Source organism: Lonchura striata, chromosome 15 (genome assembly GCF_050655825.1).
Source record: "Lonchura striata isolate lonStrDom1 chromosome 15, ASM5065582v1, whole genome shotgun sequence".
Lineage (NCBI taxonomy): Eukaryota > Metazoa > Chordata > Aves > Passeriformes > Estrildidae > Lonchura > Lonchura striata.
Window position 1 is genome coordinate 3,113,473 of NC_140717.1, and position 22,113 is coordinate 3,135,585.

The window sequence follows — 22,113 nt, forward strand, 5'->3', positions numbered from 1 at the left end:
AAACCTGAAGGAAAGGGGTGGGAGCTTGAAGGAACTCTGAAAGGTGACCAGGAGCCTGTGAAGCAATGCTGTGATGTCATTCTTCAGCTTTGTGTGATGTGATGGTGCTTCTCCAGCTGGTGTCAGGTACTGTGCTGGCTCCAGATACACAATGCTGAGCCATGCCCAGGTGTGGGCCAGAGCCCCATCCTCTCTTGAGTGTTCTGCTGGGCTGGCTGCAGTCCTGGTTCCATGTGGTTTCATCCCATTCTGGTGTTCACCAGCTGCCTCCATCAACTCTGAGATTGCTATGGTTGACCCTTTGGTCTGGTGGTCTTCTGGGATATCAACCCCCATGGTGGGAACAGCTCAGGATAGCTCAGTGGTGGGTACCAATGCTCCTGGCAGACAGCCCCAATTCTAATGTCAGGGAGAGTCCTGCTTAGGAATCTTGGGCAGAAGCTGTGTGGGAGAAGCCTCAGCTTCTGGTCTGCCCCTGGGCTTGTCCTAGCGTTGTCCTCTGGCAGCATCCTACCTGAGGCTGTGTGAAGACCCCAAATGCTGGCAGGGCTAGCAGCCCCTGGGCAGGAGGTTACACCCATGTCCCCCTACATTTGTGTCCCAGCACCCTGAACACCCAGGGGTGGGCTCTCTTTGCTCCGTAGCCAGAGCTCTCTTGAACCTCAAGGTCTGACCCAGGCTACAGTGAGGAGTGTCTGACCATGGGACCAGTAAGCCACTGGGACAATGCTGGATACTGGGGGAAGAGAAGCTCCTCATCTTGTCTCAGGGCTCATCTCTGATGCCAGGTGAGCATGTAGCAGTGGCCCTAGTGGGGACCTGCCTTCCACCCTGTCTGCTGCTTGTTACCACCTGCCTGTACTGCTGCAAGGTCATCCATCTCCGCATTGCACCCCACTACAGGACCAGGTAGCACTCAAGCAGGCTGGGCATGTTGCCTGCCCACAGGAAGGCAGGGATAGATGGCACCCAGCTACGGAAGAAATATATTTTTATTAAGAAAGCGCTCTGCAGAGATGCCAGGCTCTCTCATACCAAACTAATTCCTCCAACTCCATTGGATGGGATGCAGGAACCTGAAGGGCATCCACCTCCATCCATAAATAGTGCTTCCTCCTGGCCAGGAGCAGCGCTGGGGCGGAGGGGAGGTAAGGTGGCATCGGTCGAAACCAGCTCGACCCCACTGCGGCATGCACCAGCAGTGGAGAGCTGTGCCTGGAGGGTGCTGGGGAAGGGGAGCTGCTGCCAGCGATGGCTGTGGGGCACATCTCTGGCACTGCCCAGGGCACTGAGCAACAGCAGCTCCCTCCCTGTCCCATGCTCCGTGACCCCGACAGACCAGAGTGGAGCCCAGGAAGCGAGCGGCTCGGTTACTGCAGAATATACCGTGGACACGTCTAGTACAACAAGCGCTGCTTATGCGGTCGATAATACTGCTACAAAAAAAAAGGGGGGGTGATTCGCCACACACAGAGCCCCCCCGGGGTGGCGGCTGGGCCGGCTCCTTGCAGTCCCGCCCTGCGCGGAGAGGGAGGGCGAGCTGAGACCTGGGCAAAGAGCAGGAGGAAGGCACAGATGAAGGGACTGGTAGACTAAGGCAGAAAGAGGGATGAGTGAGGTGGAGGGGGATAAAGGGAGGATCAAGGCTCTTCCAGTGCCCCCAGCCCAGTCCAGCCTCCCACGTTCGCTGGTTGGGCTGGCAAATGTCCTTCTTCCTGGTATGCGGCCAGTGCGGGGCCAGTGCCTGGTTCCTGGTCACTGCACTGCCTGAGCAGGCACAGCAGCTGCCCTGGGTGGCTCCAGGCTTGCTTCCCGGCTCTTCTTCCTGGGAGGCTTCTTAATGGGGGTTTTCTTGGCTGTCTGCTCAGTGGGGAGAGTCTGATCCTGGCAGCTGCCAGCACTTGGCTTCTCCATCCACTTGGGCTCCCCGGCTGCCGTCTCGGCTGCCGCAGGGATCAGTTTTTGCAGATGGGGAGAGGTGGACAGCAAGGGTTTGCTGGTCTTCTGGCCGCCGGCGGCCGCCGAGCGCTTGGCTTTCTGTGGAGGGGTGGGCTTCTCTCGCTGGGCACCGACCCCGTTCGCTCGGATGCCTCCGTCCCCCTTGTTGAGGCTCTGAGTCTTTTCCTTCAGTTGGGCGGCCAGCTCGGAGGCCAGCTGGGGATGCAGCGGCTCGGAGCGGGGCTTGCTGGTGCCGGGGCTACAAGGAGCATCCCTGGTGTCCCCGGCCCGCCGCTCCGGCTGGAAGGCACCTATCTTTCGGAAGGTGTTCTGCACCACCCCGTTGATGGTCTCCATTGGCTCCGAGTTGGCTTTGCTCCTCTGCTTGGGTTTGGAGGGTGACTGTGGCTCCCCACAAAGGCTGGATTTGCCCTCGGTGATGCCGGTTTCCTTCGGTTGCTTCTGTGCTTTCTCCTTGCTGCGGGCACCGCCCTTCTCCTCCGCTCTGCCGTGCACATTGGCTGATGTCTCGCTTGGGCTCCTCTTCCTCTTGGCCAAGCCCTGGCCTTGCTCGGGGCTGCCGGACCGGGCGGCCGCCTGCTCTGGGGACTGGCTGGGTGCCAGCAGCGAGTTGGACTGGCCGGAGTTGTACCTGCTGTGGATCCAGGAGACTTTGGGCTTCGTGGCCGGGTCTGGAGGACGGGGCTTGGTCCTTTCCGGGGATGGCGGCTTCTCGGGGCTGCGGGGCTCTGCAGTGGCATCCTCCTCCTCCTTGGACTGCTTGGAGAGGCGGGCAACCCTAGCGTAGAGCGCGGCACCGGCCGACCCCGAGCCGCAGGAGGAGCGTTCGCTGTCCGAGGACTTGAGCAGGGGGGTCTCACTGCTGTCGGTCGGGAAGGCTCTGACAGAGCCTGTCTCCTTCAGGAATGTGTATTCTCCTGCATCCTCTCCGCTGACTGGGGCCACCAGCTTGTCCCCGGGGCTTGTCCCTCTGTCCCTGCTGTCACCCACGCTCTCTGTGGGAAGAGAGCACAGCAGTGTCAGGTGGGATGTGCCTGAGGAGGGGAAGGATGAGATGCTCCTGCAGAACAGTGTCCTACCAGTTAGGCTCCCAGTCAGAGATCTCCTGGCTCTTAACCCTGGAGCAGCAAATGCTGGAGGAGGGAGCTCTGAAACTGTATGGGAAGCATGACTGGAAGATGCACTCCTTCCTGGGGCACCAGGAACCACGGTTACACAGTCCCCACCATGCAAGAGTGACACCTCTCCACAGAGTAGGCCCCTGGAATTGTCCCCGAAGTCCCCTGGGGATACACCCTGCTCACCTTCATGGGGGACACAGTACACAGGCCCCTCGTCCGTGGTGTCAAAGGAGGAGAAGGAGCCACGGGATGACCAGGATGGGGATGGCTGCTCCACCACAGAGGGTGGCTCGATGAAGCTGCAGTTCAGGGTGTTTTCCAGGTCATGGTGGGCCACTGTGAGGGTGAGGAACTGTCGTCAGTGCTTATTCTGCCAAACCTCCCCCTCCCCACTGTCAGCCAGGAGGGTGGGAGGCTGCACAGCTCCCACTGCCCAGCTTCCTGCTGGGTGTCAGGGACAGGGACAGCATCCAAGGCATGGGGATACTTCTTGCTGCACAGTTGCACCAGATCCCTCAGTCAAGTGGCCACAAAAGCCATCAACCAGCAGTGGTGGTGACCAGTATCCCCCATGCTTGGGCTGTGGGCAGCAGAGTCTGTTCAAGCATCATGCTTCCATCTATCTCCGGCTCCAGCTGCCCAAATTGGGGGTGCATGTGGTGGAGGGACAAGCTACCCAAACCCTTGGTCCCATGAGGACTTGGGGAGTGTCTTGGTGGTCATCTATGATCTGTGCAACCTGGCACAGCCACCCGTCAAAGAGGGTCCTGGCACTGTGACTGTCCCTTTCCTGGGAGAAAATTAGCTGCTGGCTTTAATTCCACTAATTCCCACTTCAGCATCACTGCCTGCATTTCCTTTTCCATGTGCTTTTGCACATGGATGCAGGATGATCAAAGGAAGCCTGCAGCAGGGGGATGTACATTTTCCCTATTCTGCCATTTTTCAATCCCTTTGCCAGCTTCTTCCCTCCTGAAGCTGAGTAGGAGTATCCCTCTCTCCATGCCCTGGAACTGCCCCTCTGCCAAGGGGCCACCCACAGAGAAACCAAGTCAAAGAGAGAAACCACCAGAGGAAAAATGGTGTTAATAAAACAAAATAAAGATGAGCAGTTAAGAGTTGTCTAGGCTGTAGTGCCTTTTTTTTCTTTTTTTTATCTTGATCATTTTTAAGGCTTTTTTCTGCATAAACTCATGTCCCAGCACATCCTGAGGGGCTTCCCCAGGTGCCCACAGCTTCAGCAGCCTCCTCAGGTAGCCACAGAATTGAGGCAGCACCCAGCTGGGAGGAGAGACCAATCCTCCCAGAGAGCCATACAGCAGTAGATGCACTTGTCCCCATCCCCTTCCACTGGCTTTTGTCCCCTGGGACAGTGACAAGCTGCCTCCAAAGCAGGGCAGAGCCTTGCTTTGGATGAAGAGCTGCAAAAGGATGGTCCCAGAGGTTGCTGGGCATTTCCCAGGCTCCCCAGGGAATGGGCATGGCCCCAAGGCTGCCAGAGCTCTCAGGCACAGGGTGGGAGTGTTGGGATGGCTGTGCAGGGCCAAGAGCTGCACTGATGATCCCTGTGGGTCCCTCCCAGCTCAGGATATTCTGCGATTCTATGAAAACCCCATGAACAGAGAGGGTCGCAGCTGTATGTGGGTATTGTCACATATTTTTAACTTTTGACTGAACAGCCCAACTGCATCCCAGTCACGGTGCAATTGCCTGCCTGGACTGTTTGAATCTTGCAGCACATCCCTGATTTGCAATAAAATAATTTTTAGTGTAATTGGGATGCCCACTGGAATGTTTATCCTTTATTAGGGAATCTGGCTTCAGACTTGTAGGGCTGTTAAAATGACAGCAGTGCTACACACTCACCCTTGCATAATTTGGCTTCTTGGAGCAAGGAGAAAAAAAAAAACAAGCAGAGATATTTAAAGAGCAAATGGCCCAGAGAGGGTGAAACGGCAGCTCCAACATGGCTTTCCTTGTAATAAAAACCAAAAAGAGAAAATTAAAAGCAGCCGTCTGGAAGCGGATGAAGGGAAATGCTTTCTGAGAGGAGGCAGGACAAGTGGCTGGGACTCACGGCCACAAGGCGACTCTGGGTCTCCAGTGAGACCCAGGACACAGCCAGATTATAAAATAAGGATATGTAGTGCACCTGGAAGCTTTGGGAGGCTTGGGGGCTCCAGGATGGTTATCAGGGATTTTTCTTCTCAGCTGTTGGGGCTGAGAGAAATGTGGATGCTTCCCACATATCCCTACCTATCACTGCTCCCCAAAATCTCCCAGAGCCACAGCATCAGAATAACAACCCCAGCCCTGCCTGCACAGTGGCCAGCTGGTCTCAAGACTGGGATGAGGCAGAAAAGAGCAGCAGAAGAATTATGAGAGAGGGATCTCAGAGTCCTCCTGGCCACCCCCTCCCACTCATCCCCAGCTCCCCATGATCGGCATCACCCTTGGGGCTGGTTGAGCTTTGCTGCTTGGGGAGGAAACGCGGTGGGGTGCCAGGCTCAAGTTAGCCCTGGCATCTTTAGGGTGACATGAGCAAATCCCACACACAGGGGTACCCAAACACTGGCCTTATGGCTGTTGGTGTGAGCCCAGGGTGTGGCCCTGCAGGCTGCCAGCTCGGGTGCAATCTCTGGGGAGATGCTGTGGATCCAGAACTGGTGCCAAGACTGGGGAGCAGCTTTTGAGGGAGGAACCTGAGGCTCCAGGCACCTGATGAGCTTTAGTGGGGCTTCAAGACCTGCAGTCGCACCTGGGAATGTCTACCATGAGTAGGCTTGTGTTCACTGGTGTTTGAGGCCAGAAGAGAAAACCCAACCTGGTGGCAGCAAGCGCATGGCCAGGAGTGTGGACAGATCCAGAGTGACCACTGCCCAGGCATCAGCCAGCACCAGTTTTACTGTGACATCCCACAAGGTCTCGAGCACCTCCAGCACTGACTTGACTCTTGGGATGGGTCACTTCAGCAACTCTGGGCCCCCCTGCTGGGGCAGGACCATCATGGGGAGCAAATGGCCTCTGCAGGGGGATAGTGCCTGGTGTAGCTTCAGCTTCAGCGGTCATGACGTGGCACCCTGGTCACTGGGCATCAGGAAGGCGGCTACTATAGGCACCCCAACAGGGCACTGTCACCCTGGGGCCCCGAGACCCAGTGGGGGCTGGAGGCACTGCCAGACCACGTGTCAGTGGGACTGGGAGCTACTGGAGCCTACACGGGCTCTACTCTGCCAGATAAGGCAAGCCCTGACCAGGGGAGATGCCAACTCAGCTCTGTGACAGACTCCAGGAACAGCCCCAGCCCTCCTGGGGCCCGAGACCATCCTGAGCACCCTCAGCCTTTCCTGGGGCCACTGCTGCTCTGTGTACACAGAGCAGCTGGACTGCTGCCAGCTGCCTGCAGGCAGCCCCCCTTGCCCTCACTGCACACAGGCTCCCTCTGTCCTCCCCAAGCCCTTTTCTGGCCCCTTCCACAAGCACAGCCTGTATGATCTGTTATCCTTGCAGCAGGAATGTTTCTTGGGCCCCAGCACACCCTGCTCCAGGTAGGGCTTTGCTGTGCCCCACATGGCGAGGGGTAATCCTCCCAGCTTGGATGCTGAAGGTAGTGCGTGGTGTGCAGGGATGGGGGTCCCCTCTGTGTCCTGCTGGGATGAGGGACTGAGCCTCCTGCTGAGCCACCGTGTGCCAGGATGTGGCTGCTCTGGGGGCTCCACCAGCATGGCATGCCCAGTGAGGCTCAGGAAGGGGGCTGGGGGTGAAGTGCATCCCAGCACACAGTGGGGATTGCTGCCTTCACACAAAGTTTAGTCAACGGGGTTGCAGCAGATCCCCAGCTCCCCATGCTGGGAAGAGTTGCACGGAGAGCTCAGAGAGTACAAGGGACAGCATTCCCCAGCTGCTGGATGCAGGAGGTCCCCAATAGCCCTGGCAATGCCAGGTCAGGGGCTTTGCCAGGTATGAGCAGCTCCCTACAAGCCAGTTCTGTGTCTGGTCTGAGTGGGAAGCACCACCCAAATCTCTGCCCCTCCATCCTCTCTGCTGCACATGGCAGAAGGGAGGGCATCTGTCCTCTGGCTTCCTCTGGCTCTGGCTTCTGGGGTTACTTCAGGACCAAAAGCACTAACAAGGCATCTTGCTGAGTGACAGGGACCATTCCTCTCCAGGGGAACCTCAGGAGAATAAACCCAAAACTACTCAGCAGAGCTCCAGAACAAGGTACAAACTTTGCATCCTCTCAAAGCAAAATGTACTTGGGAGATCTAGAAGCTGCAGACAGAAAGGGCTGAGCTCCAACCATTGAAATGCTCCCAGTGATCTGTGTGCTCCTGTCACTGCCCTGCCATGCTCACAGCCCTGCTTTGGGGCTGCAAAGGGTGCTCTGAGCCACACACACTGCCCTGACAGGAGTAAAACCTGGCTCTCTGCACCTTCCCCAAACCCCAGCACCTTACCCATGACCTTGGGCAGCTTCTGGCGGCGAAGGGGGATGCGTGGGAGCTTCATCCCAATCCGACTGAACCGCCCACACAAACGTCTTGGAGGCTTCTTGGCTGCTGCTGGGTCCTGGCTGGAGCTGCAGAAAATGCAATGGCACTATCAGAGGCACTGCTCCCCTCCTGTGGTGGGGACAGCCTTCATGGGCAACAGAGAAAGGCAGCAGCTCAGGGGTGCTGCAGTGCAAAGGGGTTTTGGAGTGATAATGGGGTGGATGAAAAGCAGGGGTGTGCCCAGGCTGAAGGAGTTGAGGACCCACAGAGGCTGCTGCCAGCCCCAGGAACCAGCTTGCACCACACCAGGATGTACAGCAGTGCCAGGGAATGGTGGGAAGGTTGGATCCAACCACAGCCATTGGCAGTACAGCCCCAAAATACCCGCAGTGCCTGGTCAAGACCCCAAATCTTTAAAAAAAAAAAATCATCCCAACCCAAAGCCAAACATGTGGCTTCTCTTTATTTGCTCTCTGGTTTTGAAGCCTCCTGGGGCCACATTTTCAAGCAATTTTCCACAGCCACAGGAGTGAGTGGCTTTGTGAGTTGACTCAAGGGAACCTGTGCCATGCCCACCACCCCCTGCAAGGGACTGTGCTGTGACAGCTCCATGGGTCACCCAGCAGTCTGGGGACACTGTGGTCTGGGCGCCCTGGGAGAGAGGAAACTGTCTGGAGCCATTCCCCCTCTCCCTGGGCCATTCCTCACCTGATGGGTTTGTGCTTTATCTGCAGGATTATTACCTGCAGCCTGCAGGCTTTCCAAGCCAGCTGTGCCTGGCTGTGATTGACCTCACAGGGCTGCAAGGGGAGGCTTCCAGAAAATTCCTGTGCAGTGGCTGGTGGCACGAGGGGGTTTTCTCTACATCTGGAGGAGCTCCAACAGTCCTCTTATCCCTTGCTGAGCAGCACAAACCTTTCCCCATGCTTTGTGTCTGTCCCCACTCCTATTATCATGGTAGGATGTTGACCTGGTGCTTCTAAAATGCTGTCAGCATCCTGACCTTGCTGCAGGAACCCACCCTCCCAGCTCTGATCATCCATCCCCATGTGGGACAGTCAGAATCCCCTCTGTCCCCCAGGCCTCATCCCTTTGCCCAGGGATTTGTTCTGAGGATTTTGGCTGTGTCGTGTAGCCCTTGCTGTATTTCAGGGCCCCCTCTGCAGATCAGCTCCAGACCCTGGTGACTGGAGGGAACTCGGCAGGTCTCTGTGAGATTATGGCTCACAAGAAAGAAACAAAATCAGGGACAGCAGGAAGGTGCTCCCCTGGAAGGGGTCTCCCCGAGTACCTCCATCAGCCCTGATGATGCAGCAGGACTGCTCAGAGCCTCGTACCTTCATGGCGTCACACGGGCAGCACAGCTCTGCCTCAGCTTCCCTGCACAGCCGCTGCCCCAGCATGGTCTCTGCATGCCCCCTGTCAGTCCCAGAACCCACTGATCTTCCGCATTCCCAGCCTGGGGAGATCCCTCCTGGCCCCAGCACTCACCCGCCGGCTTTGTCCTTCTTGCGGCAGACGCAGCAGCAGCAGAGCAGGGAGAGCAGGAGGATGAGCAGCAGCGCCAGCAGGGCCCCGGCCCCGATCACCCCCATCCTCTGGTTGGCCTCTGCAAGGCAGACCCGCGGCTCAGCCCGGGACCAGCCCCGTGCCAGAGCCCAGCCCCGGTGCCTGGCACTCACCCATGTGGCAGGCGCCCGTCAGGGGGTCGCAGGCACCGTCGTGGCAGCTGCAGACCTCGGCACAGTTGGCTCCGAAGTGTCCAGGGGGGCAAGTCAGGTTACAGCTGGAGGGAAGGGCTGGATGAGAGTAGTGCATCCCCCACCCCAGGCACGACAGTGCTCCCACTCGGCTGCCACTTTCTCCCAAACCTTCCATGTTGCAGGGAGCACTCCTCCAGCTTGCTCTGACACAGCTCCTCCACACCCTGGGGGAACCCTTAATCCACAGGGATCAGGAGCCCATCACCCACGCAGTGACTTTGTCCACCACTCGAAGGATTCGGCCCAGCTGGATCTCAGACACCCTTACTGCATGTCACTTCACCATTAGACACAGTAATTAGGAACGGTCATTAACCCAGCAGTCACATCTAAAGATACCCTGATGTCACACACAGGGATTCCAGCTCAGCTCAGTGGTGATGTGGCTGTGGCACCCCAAGCCCCACCCCCTACCAAGCCAGCTGAGCCACAGTGGCCACAAGCTGGGAAAGTGCCCAGACTGACTTTTGTTTTTTTGCCTCCAAGAAGGAAAAACAACAGAGCAGCCTAAGACCCTTCCAGTTTGGCTATGCCTGGTGCCAAATCTCCACTGCTGGTAAAATGACTTTCTGATGGTGTCACAGAGATGATGGGGACACACATAAATGGGCACCAATCCACAAGTCTCGAGGGCTTGAGCATAGTGGATCCATCCCAACCTGCCTCCCCAGCCATGGGCCAGGCATCGCAGAGCAGGACCCAGCTGGAGCTGGGAGATGTTGGCAGTGTTGCTGGGCACCAAACCCTCTGCCAGCTGCATCCCAGCTGGAAGGAGCCAGCTGCAGCTGGAAGGAGCCAGTGGGCCCCAGACCAAACCCACTCCCCTGGGGACACAGCTGTCCCCAGCCCTGGGCACTGTGCCCCGAGGTGGCTCAGCCCATTTCACACTCTAACAACTTGCAAAGTGCCACCTTGGCCAAGCCTTGTGCCTGCTGTGTGCCTGTCATGTGCCCATCGTGTGGCTGCCAGGATGGGTGCTGAGCTTCTGCGTCTGCTGTGCTGCACCAGGGCAGCTAAAGAAGCAGAACAGGAGCAGGGATAGTCCCCTAGCACGGCCAAAACTCTCACTCCACCACTTGGCCCCACAGTTCTGCCCCAGGCTGAGATTTTGGAAGAGGAGAGGAGGGTGATTTTTCCCAGGAGAGTCCTGACACTTCTGGGAAAGACAGAGAAGATAAAGCACTTTGTGCACCCATAAATATTTTGGAAGCTGCTCCTTTAGTCTCCTCCTGACACAGAGCTGAGAGGATATGCTTTATGGCAAAGACGTTGCTTGTGCTTTCATTGCAGTAATCCCCTTTTTAGCAAAACTGTACCCTGCTGACAAAAACATTGGTTTGGATATAGTCACAGGGATTTGCCTGAGCACCCAGAACATTCCCGAGCCTGCCTGACTGTACCACCTGGCAGAGCTCAGCTCAAGGTTACAGCACCAAGGCTGTATCCTGAGCATCCCACATCCCCACCTTCCCAATGCTGTGCCAGGGTCTCAGAACAGGTTAATCCACACTCTGCCCTCTGGCACTGTCCCAAAAGCATCACCATACCCCCCCGAGGAGCATTCAGACCCTTTCACCTCTGCCTAGGTGAGAGGCAGAGGTGGCCATGATGCCCAGGCTGGTGCCAGTGTTCAGCAACTGTTCCAGCACCACAAGTGGTTGGCAAAGCCCCACAATTCCACCTCCCAAAATGCAAATGGTCCCTGTTTTTATGCCCTGAGTGAAATGCCAGCATGGGCAAGCTGCTAATTCTAAATCCCTGTCCTTGCTGTCACCCTCTGTTAATTGCTCAGAAAACCCGAGTACCACGCAGCAAGACCTGGGGTGGCTGTCTGCCCGTCCCAGCTGGGTGGAAAATGCTTTCCTCATATTTTCAAACAACATTTCAGTCCCACGCTGGGAAAAACTACCTAGGGATGTGAGCAGACCCTCGATGGCCCTTGTGTCCCTGGAGTGGGGGAAGGAGGAGGCCTGGGGAAGACCCTAGCCAGAAGCAGAGCTCTGAGCGGGAGCCCCCCAAGGATGCCATGCCTGTGAGGCTTGTTATTCTGTGATGTGGTTTTCTCTCTGGTTTTGGATAGAAAATCCACCCTGGACTTAAAAAACCCCACCAAACCACCACTTTTTGTTGATTTGTTATTCCCAAACAGGCCTTTTCTAAAGCACAACACCCTTTGCTGCTCTGTGAGCTTATCCTTCCCCCTCTGCTCACCAAATCATCCGAACTATCACCCATGAGTGCTTCCACTGCAGGAAACCTCTCAGATGGCAACAGCATAGGACACAAGGGGGCAGGAGGTGCCTGAGCATCACCTGTAGCCATGAGGTGCCCCCAGGCATGCTCACCAGTGCCTCACTTACTATGTGCCATGGGAGCCAGGGTGGCAGAGGCACTGCCCAGTCTCGAAGTGGCACTGGCCATTGACGCAGTCGTTGCAGACGAAGGCGCAGTTCTCCCCATATGTTCCGTTCCGGCACTTGGTTTCACACCTGGGAGGGATGAGGGCAAGTGGCTGGAGCACCCATGGCACTTGGCGACCTCCAGCATCCCTCCACATGCACGGAGACGGTGCTGAATATCACCTTGGTGCCTTGTGGTTTCTGAAGCCAGGAGGGGAGTACAGGGATGGGCTGAGCCCACTGACACAGCCATGGAACCAGAGGGAGTCTGTGAGACCCCTGCCCTATGCCCCTTGAACCCTGGATGCTTGCAGTGGGGCTCAGCTCTCAAGCTGGGGTGCTCCTCTGCAAACTCTTGTACCCAGGATCAGTTCCAGGGCTGCAAAACCCTTCAGTGACCCTGTTCCCTGGGAAAATCAGGGAAGCTGGGCGCTGCTCTCCCAGAACCCAGTGCTGCACCCAGCCTCACTCACCGGTCTCCAATCCACCCCGGGTTGCAGTGGGAGCATTTGCCATTGATGTGATTGCAGGTGTGGCCATCCTTGCAGGGGGGACAGAGCTTCTCGCAGCCCTCTCCGTAGAAGCCGGGCGAGCAGGGCTGGTCACACTTGGTGCCGTTCCAGCCCGCCTCACATGTCAGGCAGCGCCCATCGGCCACGGTGCATGGCTGCAGGCTCTTGCACTGCCCACACCTGCAACAAGGGGACCCCATCACCCAGCACAGCCCAAATCCTCCTGCTGCCACCTCCCACCGGTGCTGGATCAGACCCAGCAGGGATGGCCACTCACCGCCTCCTGCAGCCCTGGCCATAGAAGCCAGCTGGGCACGGCTCACGGCAGTACTTGCCCCGGTAGCCCGGCTCGCATGTGCAGGTCCCGTCCACCTGGTTGCACTTGCCCTTGTAGCACTGGCAGTAGCGGTCGCAGCGGGGCCCGAAGGTCCTCTCCCGGCACTGGCAGCGCCCCGTGAACTGTTCGCAGGGAGAGTTGTTGCAGGAGCACTGGTTGTTGCAGCCACGGCCCCACCAGCCGGGCTGGCACAGGCAGTTGCCTGTCTGCTGGTCACACTGGGAGTTGTGGCTGCAGTAGCAGGAGCTGGAGCACTGTGGACCCCACCAGTTGGGCTCGCAGGTGCATTTGCCTGTTTTCTGGTCGCACTTGCCGTGCTTGCAGAGGCAGATGTTCTCGCACTTGGGGCCCCAGCGGTTGAGGTTGCAGGTGCACTGGCCCGTCACATCCTCGCACTGCCCATTGGGATGGCAGGTGCACATTTCCTTGCAGTCGGGACCCCAGAACTGCCGGGGACACTCTGTGGGGAGAGCCATCAACCTCACCACTGCCCAAAGGGACAAGCCCACGCCAGACACCAATGGAGACCCCCAGTCTCAACAGCACCCCTCCCCTCCCCTCCCCTCCCCTCCCCTCCCCTCCCCTCCTCTCCCCTCCCCTCCCCTCCCCTCCCCTCTCCCCTCCCCTCCCCTCCCCTCCCCTCCCCTCCCCTCCCCTCCCCTCCCCTCCCCTCCCCTCTCCTCTCCTCTCCTCTCCTCTCCTCTCCTCTCCTCTCCTCTCCTCTCCTCTCCTCTCCTCTCCTCTCCTCTCCTCTCCTCTCCTCTCCTCTCCTCTCCTCTCCTCTCCTCTCCTCTCCTCTCCTCTCCTCTCCTCTCCTCTCCTCTCCTCTCCTCTCCTCTCCTCTCCTCTCCTCTCCTCTCCTCTCCTCTCCTCTCCTCTCCCCTCCCCTCCCCTCCCCTCCCCTCCCCTCCCCTCCTTCCCCTCCCCTCCCTTCCCCTCCCCTCCCCTCCCCTCCCTTCCCCTCCCCTCCCTTCCCCTCCCCTCCCCAGTGCACTGTATCTAAGAGGAGACCCTGGCAAGGGGACAATGCCCTGGGAAACAGAGGCAGGGGACAGGCAAGGGCAAAGCTAGAGCATTCACAGTTGCATCCCTAATGATCTGCTCTGGAAAGCCACCCTGGGATGAGCCGGGTGCACCCCTGTGCCCCCTGAGGACACAGAGGCCCCGCCAGTACTCACTGGTGTCGCAGTTGGCACCGAAGTAGCCGTGGCGGCAGCGGCACTCGCCGGGCCTGACACAAACCTCGTTCTCCTTACAGGTGAAGTTCCCCTCGCACACAGCTGGACAGATGGACAGACAGCAGGCATGAGTACCAGTGCTAGCTCCCTAAAGCCCCCCAGGTTCCCCCAGAGCAGAAAAAGGGCTGTGCAGTGACCCTCTGAGTGCTGCTGAGCTGTGGCACTGTGACCATCCTGACAAGCAGACACCTGGGCTGGATGGGCCCCTTTCCAGAAAAATTCCACCAGCCTCCTGCCACCCAGCCAAACCATGTTCCTGCCAGAGGCTGTACCCAGTGGTGCTGTCCCTGCTCACCTCCGCATTGCTAGAGGGGAGAAGGGGACATGGAGTAGAGGGGTTGTGGGCACTGCCTCTCCCATGTGGCCACCAGCCCCTCTCCTGCTGAGGGGACCTCATGCTGACACTGACACCTGGAGCCAGGCAAGCACAGGATGTGATCCAGGCAGCACTTACAGATCCCACACCACCCTGGACAAGCTTTCTTAGGCACTGGGACAGGGAGAGACAACCACCCATCCCAGCCACCTTACCTGGGAGTTGTTAGACCTATGTTGATGGATATTATAGAAACCCCTAAAATAGACAGATTACACAGGTTAGGAGCAGTGAGTCTAAAGGTTAGAGCAGGTTTGGAGGCAGGGGATGGGAACAGCTTGCTGTGGGACCATCCTCCCCCCATTGTCCTGCCAGATCCTGTCCTTCTCCCTTCCAAAGAGGCCCCGTCCCGTTGCCAGCACATGCAGCGAGTGGTTACAGGGCTCATGCACAGTGGGTTAGTTGGTTATGTGGGCTTTGGTCCCAGCTGCAAAGTGCCACCTCCAATTCTCCTGGGGTGTGAGGAGCCCTGTGGCCAGCTGAGACTGGGGGAGCCCAAAGAAGCTGTCTTCACTGTGGTGGCAATGCAGGGACAATGCTCCCAGGGTTTCATGCTGAGCATCCATGCTGGGCTCACTGTGGCCCCCAGTAAAGAGCTATGACACCTTTTACAGTCCCAGTCCAAGCGCAGCAGTCTTTGGCAGCCTCGGCAGCCTCTTCCCAGTGAGGCCACGAGAGACCACGTGCCTGGTCTGGGCAGCTTTGGCTCTGGCCCGGGTTCCCACGTGGCTGCAGCATCTGTGGGGAATCTCAGTCCCATCCCTGCAGCTGCACCTTCACCCTCGGGGACACTTCCCCGTCCCTTAGGACCCTGAGCAGCATCCCCAAGTCCTCAGACCCAGAACTGGCTGGTCTCTGTGAGCCCTGACCCTGGGGCTGAGCACCCATTCCATCCACATGGTGCTGGCCTGGGCCACTGCAGCGAGGCAGGTCCCCAGGACAGGGCCTCCCAGCCACAGGACACATTTGGGTGGCCCCTGAGAGTGGTGGTGAGGCTCAGTGAAGGATGGGCATAGCCCAATGAAGCAAAATGCTGGTGTTTACCTATTAAACACTCGCTCCCTTGTTGCCTCCATCCCAGGCAGCACACGAGAACTGAGGAGCTGCAGGAATAAAAAGAAGCATCACAAATAGTTACAACCCTCAGATAGTCCTGGAACTTCCCAAAAACCCACCAGGAGCACTGAAGCCATGGTGGTGAGAGGTCCTGCTGGGGATTTCCAAAGGGGAAGGAGAGCTCTTAGCTCCTCCCCCAGCACACAGAGAGTTCATGGATCTGCTGGAGGATCCCATGGATGCCCCACCAGCCATTAAGGTGAGTAAGAACAGGACCAGTTTTTTCCTATCAATAAGGAGTGATGAAAAAGCAAAAGTCATGTTCGTAACCTCCACAATAAAAAAAAATGCAAATGACTGCAGCCCTGCCCCACCCCAAAAAAAAAAAAAAAAAGCTGGGAAAAAAGGGAAGGTTCTAAATGTCCCAGGGGAAAACATAGTTTGAATTGCAGGCTTAGTGCTTTGTGGTCTGGGGTGGAGCCCCAAAGGCAGGTTGGAAGCACCTGGCTGGAATAGCTGGAACACAGCCAGCTCCCCGGGAATGCCCATACGTAGAAGCAGGAGGAGGCCAACTGCAGGCAGCTGGAATGTGTCCCTGAGGTCTTGAGAGTCCTGGAGAGCCACCACCTCCAGGGACTACCAGGCACAGGATCATCAGACAGGACATTTTTGGCACAAGCTTGATCAGGATGGGGGCTCAGACCTACTCAGAGGCTCAGCCAGGGGTGCTCAGCTCTCTGCTGGGAAGTGACACGTGGGGACATCCCATCCAGACTTTGTCAAAGAACACCCCCCCAGGCAAATGTTTGGGGGCTCATGATGCTGAAATTAGGGGTGGGGAGTACATTCCCCATGACCCCACAGAAATCCCTGCTCATCCCTGGAGCCACCCACTCCTCCCTGGGGTGACCCACACCACCTGGTCCCACAGGCGAGGGAGCAATGCTGGAGGGCCACAGACAGCCCAGGCGGATGCTGCAGTCAAGGAAAACTTCTCCCGGGCTGGTCTGGCGGTGCAGCCTGGAATGCATCTGGCTTTTTCTTTTTTTTTTTTTTCCCTTTTCCTCTTTATATGTAACAAATGCAGAAGAGGAGGAGACAGCGAGGAAGTATTCGCTTGAAACCCAGAGCAGTCACAGGACCACGTCTGGCTGCCAGACCGCCTCATCCATCGGGGCGGGAGCTGCCAGCGGCGCCTGGGCCAGAGCGGGCTCCTGGGGCCACAGCTGCCCCCGGCCCGCAGGGCAGCACCCCCGGCCCAGCCAGGAGCGCCGTGGCCCCCCTGTCGTGGCCAGCAGTGAGAAGTTGGAAAGGAGGCAGAAAAGAACCACAAAAATTATTCAAGGCCTGGAAAAAATGCCTTGCAGCCAGAGCCCAAAATAGCTCCATCTCTGCAGCCTGTGGAAGCAGCCCCAAGATGCTGCGATGGCAGCGGCACAAACACCCCCCACAGGGACCCCAGGGCTCAATGGGGGGCTCTGCTCCTCCAGAGGGGGCTTAATGGCAAAGGGGGGCCGACCACCAAATCCACCCAACAATTGGGCAGGCTGGAGACAAGGTCCTTCTTTGCAAGAGGCTCAGGCTGTGCCCCCAGAAAGCTTTGCTAGCTGTGCTAGGATACTCAGGCAGAGGTGGAGAAGGGTCCATGGTGTTCTTGCCCTCCCATGGCATGACCAAAGCCTCACTGTTGCACCTGGGGTTGCTTTCACCAGTCCAGCCTTTAGAAATTCGATTTGGTGGCTTTCAGAATGAAACCATCCCAGGTTTGTAAGAGGAAACCCTTCTACCTGGGACACCTGCCTCCAACAGCCCAGCCTGGCCACAAAAACGGGCATCACAGGAAATGTGCCAAAAAGTATCCATTGTGATGAGCTGATGGTGGGGAGCTGGAAGTTACTGGGACGTGGTGGCAGGAGGGAAAAACTGTCATGAGCTGGAGGAGGTGAGCGGAACCACAACCAGCCCAACTGGGAGCCAGCCCACCACCCCACAGGATTTAGTTTATCTATTCCCTGATAGCTAATCTCTCCCTCCTGGTGCCTGCTAATGGCCTCCCACACCCTGCTCAGTACCCATCTCATTTATCAGCAGCTTTGACAACAAATAAACTTGGTCCTGTGGCAAGGAGAGGTAGCCAGGATGTAACACTGGAAAACCACTGCTCCCAGTGGGGTACACGGATTGGTCCCAGCACAGCCAGCCCACAGAGGGTCAGTGCTGGCTGCAGGTCACCAACACTCATCAGGGTCGGGGACTAAAAGGGGCTTCATGGCCTCAGCTCCTTGACAAAGGGCTTGCTCCATGTATCCCCTGACCACTGGAAAAGGATAACTTAGAGATTTATTTAAAAGCTCGCTCCTGACCCACATGGACATGGCACTGCAAACATCCACTCTGCAAATACTTTCTTTCCTTCAAAGCACTATAAATGGTGGGGAAAAAAAAAAAAACCAACCAAAAAAAATAACCAATGAAAAGGTGCCTCTGAGCTGTGGCCAGGGCTTGAGACCTCAGCTGATGTGAAGGAAAAGGAGTGGGCTGTGTGCAGAGCTGGAGCTGTCACCTGCAGGGACAAGTCCTCCATGCTAGCCTTGCTGCTGACCCACAGCCACGTCCTGCTCATGCTGAGCACCACTGGGATCTTGGCTAATGATCCCAGGCTTCTCACAGAGGTAGAATATTTTTCTTGTGGATTAGTATCCTATGCTGCTCCTGGAAATCACTTTGCCAATGGCTACAGAGAGGTCTCTGAGGCAGGAGGGATGGCTCCTCAGTCAGACCAGCACAGCCAGCCCTGAACAATAAGGAGCAAGCTCATACCCGTGGAAGCAGGAATAAGACTCTGGGGCTCAGCTGTGAGCTGCTGCATGTGCTACCATGTAAGACCACCCAGCTCAGCCCAGTGGATGGAGCTGCAAAGGAGCCCTGTGGACACCCAGCATACTCCTGGTGCTCAGAGAAGCATTGACACCCTCCCCTTTCTCAGTGCTGCTCCTTCCAAGCATAACCCCAGTGCTAATCTTCCTCTGTGTCACCCATCACTTGGTGCCACCCAGCTGGCACAGTGTTCCTGGGACACCTGGGTCCCAGGCACTGGCACTCCTCAGCTGATGCCAGCTGCAGCTCCCTGACCCCAGCCTCAGGGTGCAGACAGACACAGATATCCCCAGGGCAGGCAGGAATAGGATCATGGGCATAAATAGAAACCCTTTCGGCAGAGAAATAAAATTGAAGACCAGAGACTGGAAAAGAGAGTGTTAGCAAAAGAGCAGGACAGAGTCAAAGCAGTGCCCAGGTTGTCACCACTGGCACCTTTGATTATACCAGTGGGAAACCAGATATAAAAGAACTTCAAATTTAAGGACAAGTTGAATTTAGAACACAAACCACAAAGAGCCCCAGATGTGCCCTTTTCTTCTGCCCTAAATTATTCCTCGAATCTCGACTTGGGAGCCAGGTCTTAAGAAGTCACACAATCCTGGATCCTCTGAAACCTATGGTGGCATCTCCACAGGATGTCTGGATGGGCTTTGCAGAGGTAAGGGTCCAGCAAGCTCCAACAGCCTTGGGTGGAGGACATAGGGACCTCCTTCCAAGGCCACCTCCAGTCCCACTGCCCCCGGCCCCAGGATCTGCAGCACCAGGGCCTTGGGGCCGCTGGGGTGGGTTTGGATGGTAACATATGGGGTGTCCTCCATGTCCATTGTACACAGCAGTGATGGGGGTGGATGCCAGGTGAGTGGGTGGAGAGGGAAGAAGGGTTTGCAGAAGGGTGAGGGATAGAAAATGATGCAAGCATCATCTGAGCTTCCTAGGGACTGTCCCTGCCCCACCATCCCCAGCTCCTAGGCTGTCCTGAGGCACCAGTCCTGCCAGAGGATGGACACAACCAACCCACTCAACAGCCAATGCCTCTTGCACAGCCCATGGCACCCACGGGTGGCACAGCGAGGGAGTCCGAGCCCTGTGGACATCCCCCGCCTTCATCCAGTGGGGATGAGGGGAAGAAGGCAGACACCCCATCCCCAGCACGAGGGGCAGCACTCAAGGAACAGGCTGGGGACACTACTCAAGTTCCCTCTGCCACCGCACGGTGAGGTGGCAGCTTTGCTGTGCGGGTGACGGGCAGCCGAGGAGGGACGGCTCCCGGCTGTCAGGGAACAGCTCCGGTGGGAGCTGCGGCCGCTCTGGCTCATGAAATGCCTCCTTAGGAAACTCCGCCTGTAATTTGAGGAGGGGGCACCAGCGCCCTGTGGCCCTGCTGAATGGAGCCATTATGCGGCCCCTCTCGCTCGAAGCACATGTTTTCCTTGTGGACTCGTCTAACCTCACAGGCGAGATGTAAAGGTGCATTTATGGCCTGCCCCCCCATCAAGCGCAGGAGATCCAGCGGCTGTGGGCTCTCTCCCCTCTTGCCGGGGCCAGCCTGGCCCAGGAGCCTGGGCGGACCGAGCCTGAGCGCTGCAGAGAAGCTCGGCCGAGGTGATGCTTGCAAAGGGACCTGTGGGACACGGAGAACACTGGGAGCCGGGAGGAGTCAGTGCCACTTCCTGAGACCCTGCACCCGGCTAGGTAGGCAGGATATGATCTCCAGGACAGCTAGGCAGTGCCAGCACCCACTTTCTGAAGCCAAGCACGAAGGTCCTGGGGCTGCCAACTCCACAATCCTCAGCACGATAGCCAGAGCATCCTGTATCCCAGCAGCCCAGGGTCAGCAGGGCAACTCGATCCCCGGAGACAGCCCGGACAGGCTCCCCAGCGCAGATCCTGCCCCAGGGATGGAGGATTACACTCCGTCCCTTTCAGGATTCCATCCCCAGAGCCACCCAAACCCAGCTCCCTACAAGAGAACCGGCCCCGGGCATGCAGGACTGGCTCCGGAGGCATCCAAGACCGGTTGCCAGAGCCCGCCGGGGATCAGGACCAGCCTCCGCGTCCCTGCCCCGCTCGGCTCAGCTCCTCAGGCTCTCCCCGCCGCCGGCTCCCCCCGCCTCGGCCGCGCACAGCACGGACTTTGTCTTGGAAGGCGCCCAGCGCCGCGGCCGCCCGGGATGGGGGATGGCCCGGCGAGCCCGGCCCGGCCCGCGGCCCGGCGCGGCGCCGGGGGTCTCGTCCCGCCCCGCACACCTGCCCGCCCCCGCTCCTACCCGCCGGCCCTGCAGACGTTCCTGCCGCGGGGGCTCAGCTCCTGGGCGGCTCCGCGGCTCAGCACCGACAGCAGCAGCAGCGGCAGCAGCGCGGCCCCGGCCCGGGCGCGGCGGGGCGGCCGCACTCCGCGGGCCGCCATCAGCGGCGGAGCGACGGGGCCCGGCCGGCCCCGGCACGGCCCGCCCGGGGCCCCCGCCCCGGCTCCGCCGCTCCCCGCCCGCGCCGGCCCCCGCCGGGCTCCGCTGCCGCTCGGCGGGCGGAAGCCGCGCCGCGATCGCTCCGCCGCCGCCTCCCCCGCGCCCCTCTCTGCAGCGGCGGGAGGGGCTCCGCCGCCAGCCAGGAAATTCCGCATTGGTTCCCCTGACGGCGGGCCAGGCTCCGGGGGCCGCCGCCGCCGCCGCCCCGGCCCCGGGCAGCGCCGCCCCGACGGTCCCGAGAGGCTCCACCGGATGGGCAGCGCCGCCGAAATCGGGGAGGGTCCCCGAGGGGGAAGGGGAGGATGCGGAGTGCTGGCTGCCGGCGCAGCCCGGGGGTCCGTCAGCTCCCGGGAGTCCTGGGAGTCCCGTTGCTCGGGGTGTGGAGCCACTGGAACCGCGCACCGATAGCACCGGGGATCGGCTGGCACGGCGGTTTGGAAGCCTCAGAGCCCCGGGAGTCCCCAGCAGTCTGATGGTCCCCGGGTTCTGGCTATCCCGGCATCCAGCAGCTCCAGGGATTTGACAGTGCAGGGTGAGCTCCGGGTTTTGGCTGTCCTGGCGGTCTGGCAGTCCCAGGCTCTGGCTGTATCTGGGATCTGGCAGCTTGAGATACACAACAGCCCTGAGATCTGTCCGACTTGTGATTCCAGTAGCTCCAGGGGTCTCACAGTCCTGGGTGCCCAAAGATCCGAGGGTCAGTCTGTCCTGGCAGTCTGGTGGCCTTCGGGAGCCCGAGAGCCCCAGTATCCACCTGAGCCAGGGATCCAGCAGCTCCAGATGCTGGAGACGGCCCCAGGATCCAGCTTCCCCAAAGGTCTGGTAGCCTCAGGTGTGTGACAGCCCCAGTGTCCAGCTGTCCTGCGCATCCAGGAGGTGCCAGATTCCAGTGATCTGGCATCTCTATATGTCTGGCAGCCTGGACCAGTCTGTTGGAGCCATGCAGGACTCGTGGGAGCCAAATGGTGCCTGCAGCAGCAGCAGAGCCAAGGACCCTGTACAGTGACAGAAAGGCTTCAGAGCAGCCCCTGGTTAAGCCACTGTAAGGACACAGCTGGGAATCAGGGGGGACACCAGACACCTGCACAAGTCCCACACCTCTAGCATGGTGGGGCAGTCAATAAACATCCTCAGTCTCACAGTGCAGCAGCACTGAATGGGCCAGGGCTTTCTTGGCCACCATCCTGTGCCAGCTGGATTTTCAGCTTAATGGTCACTTGCAAGAGATGCCTCAAGGTTCTTTGAGCTCCCAGGACACCTGAAAACAGTATGGGGGAAATGTGGATGGGGACATTTTGGCCATCTCCCTTAAGGTAGTGCAAATGCAGCTGGGCAGCTGCACGTGTCTCCTGAATGTTGATGGCTTGCACAGAGCTGGGGAAGGCGTACAGACAGTGCATCTCCCAAAGAGCTGCCTCTGAGCACCACACACATCCGGGGATCTCCTGTGGATGGGGAGCCTCCCTCCCTGTAGGCATGAGTGGGGTAGCATCCTTCTGGAGAGGATCAGGGAGTTC

General features: G+C 58.5%; 1 protein-coding gene across 2 annotated transcripts; it reads right to left on the reverse strand.

Annotated features, from left to right (window-relative positions):
* Positions 1-974: 974 nt before the first annotated feature.
* On the reverse strand, positions 975-20,769 carry SCARF2 (scavenger receptor class F member 2). Of its 2 annotated transcripts, XM_077787103.2 has the most exons (12): positions 20,402-20,553; positions 15,243-15,301; positions 14,354-14,396; positions 13,763-13,864; positions 12,525-13,044; positions 12,209-12,427; positions 11,697-11,825; positions 9,256-9,359; positions 9,065-9,182; positions 7,538-7,659; positions 3,264-3,416; positions 975-2,954 (listed from the first exon to the last, which is right to left on the reverse strand). In XM_077787103.2, exons 5-12 carry the CDS (start codon positions 13,004-13,006, stop codon positions 1,756-1,758), a joined length of 2,526 nt encoding a protein of 841 aa, XP_077643229.1. In that variant the 5' UTR covers positions 13,007-13,044; positions 13,763-13,864; positions 14,354-14,396; positions 15,243-15,301; positions 20,402-20,553; the 3' UTR covers positions 975-1,755. The 2 variants fall into 2 exon arrangements, with proteins under 2 accessions (XP_077643229.1, XP_021392454.2); XM_021536779.4 differs by lacking the exon at positions 14,354-14,396 and having other exon boundaries at positions 20,402-20,769.
* Positions 20,770-22,113: the final 1,344 nt, after the last annotated feature.

Coding starts and splice junctions, on each gene's coding strand:
- SCARF2 (XM_021536779.4), bottom strand. CDS start 20,754: ATGCGGAATTTCCTGGCTGGCGGCGGAGCCCCTCCCGCCGCTGCAGAG. Junction 12,428..12,524: donor GGCCAGGGCTGCAGGAGGCG/GTGAGTGGCCAT, acceptor CCCTTGTTGCAG/GTGTGGGCAGTGCAAGAGCC. Junction 3,417..7,537: donor GAAGCTGCCCAAGGTCATGG/GTAAGGTGCTGG, acceptor TCACCCTCACAG/TGGCCCACCATGACCTGGAA.